This window comes from Sesamum indicum, linkage group LG12 (assembly GCF_026168435.1).
Source record: "Sesamum indicum cultivar Baizhima isolate 11 linkage group LG12, ASM2616843v1, whole genome shotgun sequence".
NCBI classification, from domain to species: domain Eukaryota; kingdom Viridiplantae; phylum Streptophyta; class Magnoliopsida; order Lamiales; family Pedaliaceae; genus Sesamum; species Sesamum indicum.
This window is the reverse complement of record NC_142668.1, coordinates 4,092,863-4,105,787: the sequence shown is the minus strand read 5'-3', so window position 1 is coordinate 4,105,787 and position 12,925 is coordinate 4,092,863. Positions and strand designations below refer to the sequence as shown.

The 12,925-nt window shown below is 36.5% G+C and overlaps 1 protein-coding gene across 1 annotated transcript; it reads right to left on the bottom strand.

Moving 5' to 3' along the window:
* Nucleotides 1-205: 205 nt before the first annotated feature.
* LOC148784653 (uncharacterized) lies at nt 206-691 on the bottom strand. Its single transcript, XM_088876498.1, has one exon. The coding sequence runs from the start codon at nt 689-691 to the stop codon at nt 206-208; it is 486 nt and encodes a 161-aa protein (XP_088732624.1).
* Nucleotides 692-12,925: the final 12,234 nt, after the last annotated feature.

Below are 12,925 nucleotides of genomic sequence, written 5' to 3'. Positions count from 1 at the left end.
ATTTGCATTTTTTTCTCCATCCGAATGAGCATAGAGTATGCCTTTGTGACTGATGGTAAAGGTTCTAGTAGCAGAATCTGACTCCGTGCTTGATTAGTGTTCAGTCCAACCAAAAATTGTATCAGCTGGTTAGATGCAGTCATTTCTGTCATGGCCTTGTTAATGCCATAGCTACATCCTGTACATATGCATTTCAGAGTAGGAGCTAAACAAGTAAGTTCATCCCATAGGCTTTGAGTTTTGTGTAGTATTCAGTAATCGACATATTTCCTTGCATCACCAGTCCAATTTCTCGCTGCAACTCGTAAATCATGGGGTTGTTACTCTCCCCAAACCTCGCCTCTAATTCCAACCAAAGTTCACTGAAGGAACTAATGTACATGAATGATTTAGCTAATTCCTTCGAAAAACAGTTTAAAATCCAGGTGGTTACTATGGAATCAATGCGATTCCAACTTTTAAAGTCATCAGTGTTCATTGGGGGTCTAATCGCAGTGTCGTCGACAAAATCCAGTTTCATTTTCATCGTTAAAGCTCGTCGCACCGCCCTGCTCCAAGAAAAATAGTTGCTACCAGTGAGCATTGCTAACACCATCACAATCCTAAGGTGATTAGAGGCCTGCAACTGCATAGACTCCAGATCAGGAGTAGTTTGTGCCATATCTACGTTTCCATATTCAACATTCGCCATGTTGAATGCTAAGGTGTTTGAAACGCAGGACAAAAATAAAGACCTTCATTATGAAGGCTCTGATACCATGTTAAAGTAAGTAATCAAAACAAATCAAGCTGAGAATTCAGACACAAACCCAGAAAGTTGAAGAAACTCTGTTAAATACATGAACGGAACGATGAATAGAAAAATAGAAAAATTAATTAATTAGCCAACTGAGCCACATCAGCTCCACGTGGTGTACACGATAATGCCACATATGCCTAACTTATAAAGTCGTAATCCAATCAGTAAAACGCATTCACAAGAAACGCGCGTCTTCTTCGCCTGTGACTGACTGTAGCTCAACCAGGGTCCCAATCTTCAATTGCAGCAACGGAGCATGCATGTTCTTGTTCTTCATCTCAACACCAACGTCTATGACCTAAGATGAAATAGGAATCTGAGGATAATAGATTTTGAAAAATTAGACTGCAAGATTTGAATCAAATGAAGGTGGGTGGGGAGCTAATACAATTTTCTAAAAGAGGGTAGTAAAAATATGAAGCTCGAACCTTTTACAAAGGAGAATAGTGTATGTAGGGAGTAAATTGAAGCTTAATATTCTACCATGGGTATGGAAGGAAGAAGAGTTAGGAAGGTAGAGAGGATGGCGTGTTTCATCATCAAAGCCCGACCGGTCATTAATTTGTTATTAGATATGGTAGGCGAAATTAATTCAAACAAGAGAGTTTATAGGACACATTCAAGTAGAAAAATTAGTCAGCATCCAAGTGACCAGTTAGAATGGGTGATCAAAAGCTAATTGGATTGGTTGTTTTTTCATTTACCGATCTTTATAAAATAATATTGAATTGATGAATATAGTAACAATTCAACAAGTTGGCATTGAGTTTTTGTGCTTACCACTAACATTGGATGCGGTTTCAATGTCATAACGAAATGCCCACAAACCGTAAGGTTAAACCCATGAAGTTGGGTTGCGCATAGATTTGTCAACTGTTAAACCAACTTCTGAGCAACATTTTTAAACTCGGACCGTACCGGTCGGTTCGACCGGTTTAACCAGGACCAGGAGCTCTGTCCGATCCTAGTAAGTGTACAAAAATCGGGGAGGTCAAAACCAAAGTGGACCACCAGTCAAAACTTGTGGAAACCAGTAAAAACCAGCCAAAATCGGGACCCATCAACTCATTTTGCATTTTGAAAAAAAAAAAAGAAAGAAAGAAAAGAAGAAGAAAAGGAGCATGCATGTGCTCTAGCGGCGACAATGACATCTGTTCAAGAAAGACAGCAACAAATTACATTTTCTCTTCAATGGTCACGTACTCAGCAGAAATATGAATTGAAGTTTGAACCCAACAAAAATATCGCACTCAATAGCGATGGGCTTAGTGGAAGTATCATTTCTCTTCAATGGCGGCAACAAAGCTCAATCTTTTTCTAATTCCTCTCTGTTATCGCTCATTCTCTTTCTCTCTTCATTTTAGGGATGAGATGGGGTAGTTTTCTTAATTAATAAGCTTTATCCCCTTTTCTATGTTGTTTCCTAAAAAACAGGTTGGAGCATTTGAAGAGTCTTCACTTAATTGTTGTCGTTGAAGAATGTGAAGAGTCTCACTTAATTGTTACTATTTTATTAATTATTTATGTGAACTGTTATTTTTTTAATTTTAAATTTTTTTATATCTTTTTTTTCGATATTCCATTTTTTAATTTTTGATTTTAGGTTTTTGATAAGTTGATATTAATTTTTTATATGATTGGATTTTTAGTTTGTTCATTTTGAAAGTTGTGGGGAATTAATTATATCATTTTATATATTGTTGTTCTGAATTGTTAAATTTATTTTTGTGTATTTTTAGTCAAATTTTGGTGAGAAATTATTTATGTTGTTGTAAATTAAATGAAATTTACTTTGAAATTTCTAAAACTTTTGAAATTTAAATATAATATGGTCCGAGCCAACTGGTTTTTTAATCTGCTCCAACCGATCAGACCAATGACTAGTGACCCAATAAATTGATTGGTTTGCTCCCCAATCCGATTCTAAAAATATTGCTTCTATAGGTAAGTTTGAAATATTTCAAGTCAAGGACCTCGAGATAAGACATCAAGGATCCTATAGAGATTTGTACTAAATACTGCAGCCACATTTTATCAACAAAAGACGTGCGTCGTCTGTGCAATTTTAGTATATAAGTATTCGTCTTCGGCACACATGTCTATTGTGCTTACCAAATTACGTAAACCACTACTTGGACGTCACAATAGATGTCCAAAGACCACATTAACAACTGGACTGCGCATTGGGTGGCGGTCATGAAACCAATTGTTTAGGGTTGGGTTTGAAATGTCCTAAGTCAAGGACCTTGAGACTAGGCATCGAAAGTCTTACTGAGACTTGCATTAAGAGTCGCATTTATTTGATGAGTGTCGTGTTTCATCGACGACAAACATAGGACATCTATGCAATTTTAATTGATCGATTGGCTAGGTGTCGAATCGACTGAACTAACTCATGGGGATCGTACGGGAATCTAGGTAAGTATGACTTGAGTCCTTGGCTCCAATAGTACGAGAGTAGTCCTCAGACTTAAGGAATCATGGCAGTCATGTGCATGCGATCACTGTATCATAGATTTGTGCAAGAGGTGATCATATTTCAGACATGGTCATCATAAGCCTTGTCCAGTGCAGTCAGAGTATGTAGCAAGGACGGTTAGTTCCAAAAAGAGGGCCCATTACCTATCAAAACATGACAGAGGTACCTCCTATGCACTTGAAGATGTGTCAATATGCTCTATAAAGTTGTGGCCATAGTCATTGGTCGAATAGGAAAAAGAGGTTCCTATGTCGAGCAATTTGGCATAACACGATCTCAAGTATTACCTATTTCAGGATGGGAACCGACACCCAATTTCATGCTCTAGACTAAAGGTCGGAAGACGGTAGACTGAAGGACCATACCCGTATGGACTAGGGAGCCTACAAGTTCACATGAAAATTCTCCTAATCTCTAGTGCCATGGACCGGTGCTATATGGCCACCTATGGTGACGGGCTTTCTTGATCAAGTGTTGATTGAGAATTATTAATTAAATTGAATTTAGTTAATAATAGTATTGGACACTAGCCCAAGTCAGTTGAAAGGTGAACCTAAAGAGTCACACACAAATCACAGAGAAGGGACGAGGGCTTAATTGAGAATTAATTCTATAAGTAATTGGGTTACTTATATATGAGAGGGATCCATTACATGGATAAGCCCAAGGATAAATTAATTGGACTAAGTTATATTAGGCTTGGCCTTATTATTTAATAAAGGGTTATCGGGTTCATATATTTAACTGGATTAAATATATGATGGAATTATTAAGTGGGCTTTAATTAAATTGGATTTAATTAATTGAGCTTTGTATTTTAATTAATTAAAATCGGTCCAAGCCCATTAATTAAGTTGGTGGAAATTGTTAGAAAAGAAAATTATTAACTAATAAATTCACTTTTGAAAAGTGTCATGTTAGTTATCCTTTATTTGGAATAAAGGATTTTATTATCTTATGGATGGTTAAATATGTATCCATTCAAAACGTATAGATATGTGTATTAGTTATTTGGAATGACTAATGAATTAATAGATAACACAATACACAAAATGATTACCTACACCCTAACTCCACCTCTCGGCCGCCCCTCTTGAATACACACTTGATGTGTATTTTTCTCCATAATTTTCTTCTAGTAAAGAGAATTGAGGGATCCTAATTCCGGTGTGGTGTGGATGCAACTTTAGAGGGCAGCTGTGACCTCTCGTAGCTCTGGCCAAACAGATTTGGCATACTCCTTGAGGTGGTGAAAATAGGATTTTTTTCCCCAAAAAATACCCAACAGCTGTTGTTTTCCAACGTCTCGATCCAGCACAGATAGTATCAATCGAAGGACGTACGATGACCTCACCATTTTGCACAATCGGAGCAATATATGAAAGAACTGTCCGTGATGAGTTGTTGAATGCTTGTGCGATTTTATCGTCAACAAGAGGTTCCGGACAAGCATGCAACGGGATATTACCAACGAATAACCCGATAGAAATGGATTTGACACTCGATGACATAATTTCCACATCACCCACCACCTCCACCTCCTTTTCAACCACCACATGTCGCCTATAGGATGCGACATCATCGCACACGTCATCATCCACCTCATTGTCCACATGAGCTGCCACATCATCACCTTCCTTACTGCTATGATAGCCCATCGTCAACAGCCCGTTCCAGGTCATCAAACGTTCAACAGCCGGTGAACCAGCACGCTCAGTTCCATCAAAAAGAGAGAGGGATCTATGCACCGAGGCCTGCTGCGTTGTTTGAGCCATAACCGCCGACGAGATAAGATGTCGACAAGCCAGTCGGATACCTCTGTTCGACTTCTCCAGTCCAAATCTCGCCATCCATTTCATTTTAAGTCCGTTAATGGCTGCCCTACCCTTCGCATATCCTTCATCAATGATCTGGTTTGATATTAGGCAAAATTGGTCCCTGCTACTCATTTACTTCGCTTTTGGTAGGCCCGATAAAGGTCAGGCCAGTCCAGTATTAACACTGAAATTGGGTGGATTTAAATCCCACCATGGGTGATGGGATTTAAGTCCACTGACCATTTGCTTTAGATTTTTTTTTATTTCTACTTTTTTCCCTCGATTATCCAAGTTTTGGAAGCCTTTTTTTTATTATTATTTTTAAACAATGACAGCCTTTTCATCTTCTTCCTCTCCTCACCATTGTGGTCGCTGCCGTTGACACATCTGCCTTCCTCTTCCCCTCCTTTTGCCACCACCTCCCCTGGAGGTGGCCATTGTTCGCCCCACTTCCCCTCCCCTACTCTCTTACCTAGCAGGCCCCTCTCCCCCCATCTTTGCCATACTCATCTCCCCCACCTCTCCGCTTCCCTCGCCTGGCCTGGTTGCCCCTTTCCTTCCTAGTCCCCCCACCTCCCTCGCATAGCCTGGGGTTGCCCTGCTCACCCTCTATCTCCGACCACCATGTCTCTCCCCTCCCATCCGCCATCTCTCTCTCTCTCTCTATATATATATATATATATATGACTTTTATATAAATATATTATAATATTAGTTTTATTATTTAACTTCTATATAAAATATTATATGTATTATTTAACTATTAATTGTGTATAAATATATATATTGTATTTTAACAAAAAAAAATAATTATGAATCGTGCCAATCGAAAAGGCTCATTTTTTTTTTGAAAATACAAATTAGTCTAAATCTCAATCTCAAATTATGGTCTAAAGTAAACATATATTAGTTATATCCATTATTTTTTCAATGCATGTAAATATGAAATTGAGCCACTTCATATAATCAATATTAACTCAATCTCAATATATATCCCAAACTTATCCTAATCATAGATATATTGGCTATATCTCTAATTACTTCCTAAAAAGTTAGGATATGTTCATTTGATTTTCGCTCTAGAGTACTAAATCTAGACTTAAAGGACGTGAATCAACACAAAGTTGGTGGCTTGTTGTTACTAACAAACGTTGTCACACTCAAAGGCTCAAATTCAAGGCTTAGTTCCATTTGACCTGGTGACAACTGACGTCAGATAACTTAGACAGTGGTTCAAACTAGAAGGTACCATTGTTGAAATTAAACTACAGAAACTTGAGTTTAAATCTATGAGTTTGTGGGGGATTGTTGGAATTTTAAAACCCATAGAATTGAACATACATTTTCATTTGCATTTGAATAGCATTCATTTCAATGTTGAATTTTCAGTTTCTGATTGCAATTGAATGAAATGAAACAACAACATTTTCAAAATCAGCTTTTATGCATTTGATTGGTATTGGATCGGGAATTCATGACCATTATTTTTCACTTTATTGTTGTTTTAATTGTTGAATTTGGATGCCTATATAAAGGCTTGTCTCTTCACCATTTTGAACACACAACAAACAACAAACTCTCATTTTGAATTTTCTCTCCCTCTCTCTCTCGGCTTTTATATTTTTTTTTAAGATTTGAGCTTTAAAGTTTTGGTTACGAGCTTTTGAATGTTTAATCGAGGTGTTTTTCGATATAGTGCTAAAATCGAAAGAACTGTAACCGTCTTATCTTGGGAGAAATTACGTTGAACTCGATGCACGATTGATACGGGACGTGTATTTTCTTCAAGGCAAGCATAATCTGCGATTCGGTTAAATTAACAACTTCAATTAGACTGAGAATCGTTACGATATAATTCTCGTTGTAAGTTTTCGATTTCGACTTCTTGTCATAAATAGCGTTTCTAATTGTTTTATATTATTTGTTCCAACATAGTTTTAGTTGCTTTTTATTTCTAAATCCGATTGTAATATTTCAAAATATTTTTTCGATTACTTGAAACTGAAATTTTCCAACATAGGCCCCTTCTCCCCCCATCTCTGCCATACCCATCTCCCTCGCCTCCTCGCTTCTCTGCTTCCCTCGCTTGTCCTGGTTGCCCCTTGCCTCCCCAGTCCCCCCAACTCCCTCGCCTAGCCTAGGGTTACCCTGCTCCCCCTCCATCTCCGACCACCATGCCTCTCCCCTCCCATCTGCCATCTCTCTCTCTTTCTATATATATATGTAAAACTATATGGCTCAAACCAGATGTCTAGGCCTTGCTAAATGGACGGCCAAATCATTTAAGGCCCAGAGGCCCACTATCCACCAACCCGAACCCACTAACTATCCGACCCGGTTACCTGGTATTTATTCTACCTCTTCATCTGAAAACCCTAATTCCCCTTCTTCTCTATCCCGTCTGTGCTCTTCTCTTCTCTCCCTCTTCAAATGACTCCTAGGGTTCTTCCCCAACCCTTTGACTTCTGAGCTTCTTCCTATTACCCAAAAATGATCGTTAGTAACCTTCCCCATGACAGCCTCTTTAAATGGCTGGTTTTGGTCGGTTCATTGCTAATGAAATAATCTACCCTCTTCTCTTTTTCTCCAAAAATCGAAAAAGGCCTTAGTGGCAAGAACCTTAAAGCCTTTGTGGCTTCTCCTTTGTGGAAACTGTAAAAGTCTTCTGTGGCATATCCTTGGTGGATTTTTGGGAACCTCTGTGGTTTCAAAAACCTTGTGGTTTTCTATCTGATTTGAGCAACCTTGAGTAAGTTGTGACCTCTGGCCTTGGTAGGCCTTGGGTCTTAAGGCTCTGAGCCGTATTCCTGTTTCTCTGTTTTATGTCTCCAGTTCATGTACTGTTGCTCTTCCCTGGTCTTGCTCTTGTAACCTTATTTCTGTTTATTAGGCTCACTGTAATTTGTATTAGAAAGGTTTGTAACTATATTTAAGTTTCTGTAATTATTTTTCTTTGTAATCTTGCCGGAGATCGATCCACTTACAACAGTGGTATCAGAGCGGGGTTAAGTCTCTGGCCTGAAAAGCCACTCACGGTAACATCTTTCTAATTCTTGAACTCCTTTAATTTTTCGGTCCCAGATCCCCAAACCCTTACTGCTAAACTCCCTTGGCCGGGGTCGTGAAGCCGTCAAGTATCTAGTGGAGAGGTAGTCAAGGTCCCTACAATATATACTGTGATATTGTTACTCGTTTTTCTGTTGGTACTCTGTTTTCTGTATCTCTGTACATTGCTCTATGAAATTGCTGTGACTTGTTGTTTTCTGGAAAATGTCTAGATATAACCTTCAACCATTTGATGGAAAATTTGATTTTACCATTTGGCAACAGAAAATGAAAGGCATTTTAATACAACAAAAGATATTTAAAGCTACTGATGGAAAATACTCTGAAACAGTTTCTGAAGAAAAACGGCTTGAAAACGATGAATATGCTTATAGTTCTATTATCCTAAATCTATCTGATACTGTGATTAGAAAAGTAGGAAAACAAAACACTGCTAAAGAACTGTGGATAAACTTGAGGAACTTTACACAAAAACATCTCTTCCTAGTAAATTATTTCTTTTAGAAAATTTTTTTAGATATAAGTTAGATCTTTCTAAAAACATTGAAGAAAATATTGATGAATTTACTAAATTAATTCAAGACATAAAACTGACTGGAGATAAAAAAAATATAGATGATTATACCCCTATAGTTTTATTAAATGTTATACCTGAGTCCTATGGTGATGTTAAGGCAGCAATAAAATATGGCCGTGATAATGTGACTCTAGAAACTGTCATTAATGGTTTAAAATCAAAAGAAATGGATTTAAAAACAAATACTCCTAGTAGTAGTAACAATGAAGTTAATTTTGTAAGGGGAAGACCTAAAACTAGGAATAATAATAATAACTCTAAATTCAGAAAACACAGTAAAAGTCGCAGCAGAAGTAGGGGAAGAAGTCCTTCTAGAAATAGATATAATAATAACAATAATAAAAGAGATGAAGATAAAAACACCAAAAAAGATTTTAGGTGTTATAACTGTGGAGGAAGAGGTCATTTCATTAAAGACTGTAAGAAGCCTAAAAAAAATCAACAAAATAATGAATCTGCTAATGTTTCAGAAGAAACTACTGATGAAGTTTATATGGTATCTGATGTAAATTTTGTTGAAAATTCTCTAAATAAATCTGAATGGCTTGTGGATTCTGGATGTACTTTTCATATGGCACCTTACAAAGAGATTTTGATGAATTTTAAAACTGAAAGGCTAGGTTCTGTGTCAATGACAAACCAAAAATTATGTGATGTATTTGGTTATGGTGATACATGTCTTACTTTTGAAAATGGTTCAAAAATTACCCTGAAGAATGTTAGGTATGTCCCTGATCTTGCCCATAATTTGATGTCATGCTCTGCCCTAGAAGAAGAAGGGTTAGAGGGGAAATGGGGTAAAGGGATTATGAAAATTTCTAAGGGTTCCATGACCATTATCAAAGCAGTCAAAAAGAGAAATCTGTATTTGTGCACTGTTAAGTATGATTCTTTTTCTGGAAATGTTTCTACAGAAAATAAATCTGAAATTTGGCATAAAAGATTGGGCCATATCAGTTTTAGAGGACTTGAGTTACTACACAAGAATGGTTTCTTGCATGAAAAACCCTCTGTTTAAATTTTTGTGATGATTGCATATTAGGAAAGCAACATAGAGTACAGTTTCCTACTTCCTCATACCTATCTCCCACTTCCTCAAATTGCATTCTAGAATATGTACATGCAGATGTATGGGGTCCTGCTAATATAAGTACTCATGGGGGTAATAAGTATTTTCTCTCCATAATAGATAATTATTCCAGAAAAGTTTTTGTTTTTCTTATAAAGCAAAAATCTGATGTTTTTGAAAAATTTCAGAACTGGAAAAATGTGGTTGGGAACCAAACGGGTCATAAGCTTAAAGCTTTAAGGACTGATAATGGTTTGAAATTTTGTAACAAACAGTTTTCTGAATTATGTGATAAGTATGGAATTAAAAGACACAAAATCACACCATATACTCCTCAACAAAACGGGGTAGCTGAAAGAATGAATAGGACTTTGTTAAACAAAGTAAGATGTCTTTTAATAAGTTCTGGTTTATCAAAAACCTTTTGGGGTGAAGCTTTATTAACTGCAGCATATTTGATAAATAGATCACCCTCTGTGCCTTTACTTGGCAATATTCCTGAAAAAATTTGGTCAAATTCTGATGTTGATTTTTCTTCTCTGCGCATTTTTTGATGTACTGCTTTCTGTCATACTAATGGTGATAAACTAGATCTGAGATCCCAAAAATGTGTATTTATTGGTTATCCACCTGGAGTAAAAGGATATAGATTATGGTTTAGGAATCAACCTGGTTTTAAAGTTGTAGTTAGCAGAGATGTGATTTTTAATGAATCTGAAATGCCATGGTTAAACACTTTCTCTAAAAATACTGAAGATTATAATATTAAAAATACCTTTAATAAGGTGGAACCTAGCAATGAGGATAACCAACAAAGGGAAGAAATAATAAATAGAGAAGAAAATCAAGAAGAAAACAATAATGAAGAACTTGAAAATGAAAATCCAAACACTTATCAGTTAGTAAGAGATAGAGAACCTAGGGAACGTAGGATCCCTTCTAGGTTTAAAGATTATCACTTAGCTCTAAATGCTGAAAATTTAGAACTAAGCTCTTATGAAGAAGCAGTAGAGAGTTCAAATTCAAAAGAACGGATAATTGCTATGAATGAAGAATTAAAAGCCTTAAAAGAAAACACCACCTGGGTTTTAGTTTCAAAACCTAAAACTGCTTCTATTATTGACTGTAAATGGGTCTTTAAAATAAAAGAAGAAAATAATGCCAAAAGATTTAAAGCTAGACTCGTAGCAAAAGGCTTTTCACAGAAAGAGGGCATAGATTATACTGAAATATTTTCTCTTGTAGTGAAATTTACTACGGTTCGAATAATGCTTGCATTAGTTGCTCATTTTAATTGGGAATTAAAACAGATGGATGTTAAGACTGCATTCTTGCATGGAAATTTAGATGAAGAGATTTATATGACTCAGCCTCATGGTTTTGTTGATAAGAAAAATCCAAATCTTGTGTGTTTACTCATAAAATCCTTATATGGCTTGAAGCAATCCCCTAGGCAATGGAACAAAAAATTTGATCAGTTCATGCGTTCTTTAGATTTTAAAAACAGTGCCTATGATCCATGCTTATATTTCAAATATGAAAATAATGTGCCTTTGTTTCTTGTTCTATATGTGGATGACATGCTTATAGCTAGTCCCAGTCTTAGTTTGATTAAATGCTTACAAAATAATTTATGCAAGAATTTTGAAATGAAAGACTTAGGAGATGCTAAGAAAATTCTTGGGATGAATTTTGAAAGAAACAGATCTAAGTTTATGATTTTCTTAAATCAAACCTCTTATATAAAAAATATTCTTGCAAAATTTTCTATGGAAAATTCTAAATCCTCTTCAGTGCCACTTGCTGCACATTTTCAATTAAGTAAAGAACAGTGTCCTCAAACTGATTCTGAAAAAGATAAAATGAAAAATGTGTCTTATTCAAATGCTATAGGATCTGTAATGTACTTAATGGTAAGCACTAGGCTAGATATAGCATATGTTGTTAGCTGTTTAAGTAGATATATGGCAAACCCAGGTACTCTCCACTGGGAAGCTGTTAAATGGCTCTTTAGGTATCTAAATGGAACTAAAAACCTTGGAATAACCTTTTCTAAAAACTCTGAAGGTGTTAAACTTAAAGGTTTTGTGGACTCTAATTATGCTAATGATAGAGACAGTAGGAAATCAACTACCTCTTATGTTTTTACCCTTTGTGATGCATGCATAAGTTGGAAATCCCAACTTCAAAGTATAGTAGCTCTTTCCACTAATGAAACTGAGTATATAGCAACTACTGAAGCAATAAAAGAAGCAATATGGCTCAAAGGTTTAATCTCTGAAATTGGTTTTCTGGAAAATAAACTCGTTGTATATTCTGATAGTCAGTCCAGTATTCAATTATGTAAAAATCTAGTTTTTCACTATAGAACCAAATACATAGATGTTAGGTATCACTTGATTAGGGATGTTATATATAAAGGAATAATCAATCTTGAAAAGATAAAGTCTGAAGAAAATCCAGCAGATACGGGAACAAAGTGCTTAGCAATTGAAAATTTTAAAAATTTTCTTAGTATTCTTCACTTATAAACTGTTATTCCTTAACTTTTCTTTTTGCAGGTACTGGAAGCAAAGGCAATGATGATAGCCCCTTGACCCACCATCTTGGTTTGGACCAAGGTGGAAAATGTAAAACTATATGGCCCAAACCAGATGTCTGGGCTTTGCTCAATGGACGGCCTAGAGGCCCACTATCCACCAACCCGAACCCACTAACTATCCGACCCGGTTGCCTGGTATTTATTCTGCCTCTTCATCTGAAAACCCTAATTCCCCTTCTTCTCTATCCCGTCTGTGCTCTTCTCTTCTCTCCCTCTTCAAATGACTCCTAGGGTTCTTCCCCAACCCTTTGACTTCTGAGCTTCTTCCTATTACCCAAAAATGGCCGTTAGTAACCTTCCCCATGACAGCCTCTTTAAATGGCTGGTCTTGGTCGGTTCATTGCTAACGAAATAATATATCCTCTTCTCTTCTTCTCCAAAAATAAAAAAAAGGCCTTAGTGGTAAGAACCTTAAAGCCTTTGTGGCTTCTCCTTTGTGGAAACTGTAAAAGCCTTCTGTGGCATATCCTTAGTGGATTTTTGGGAACCTCTGTGGTTCGAAAACCTTGTGGTTTT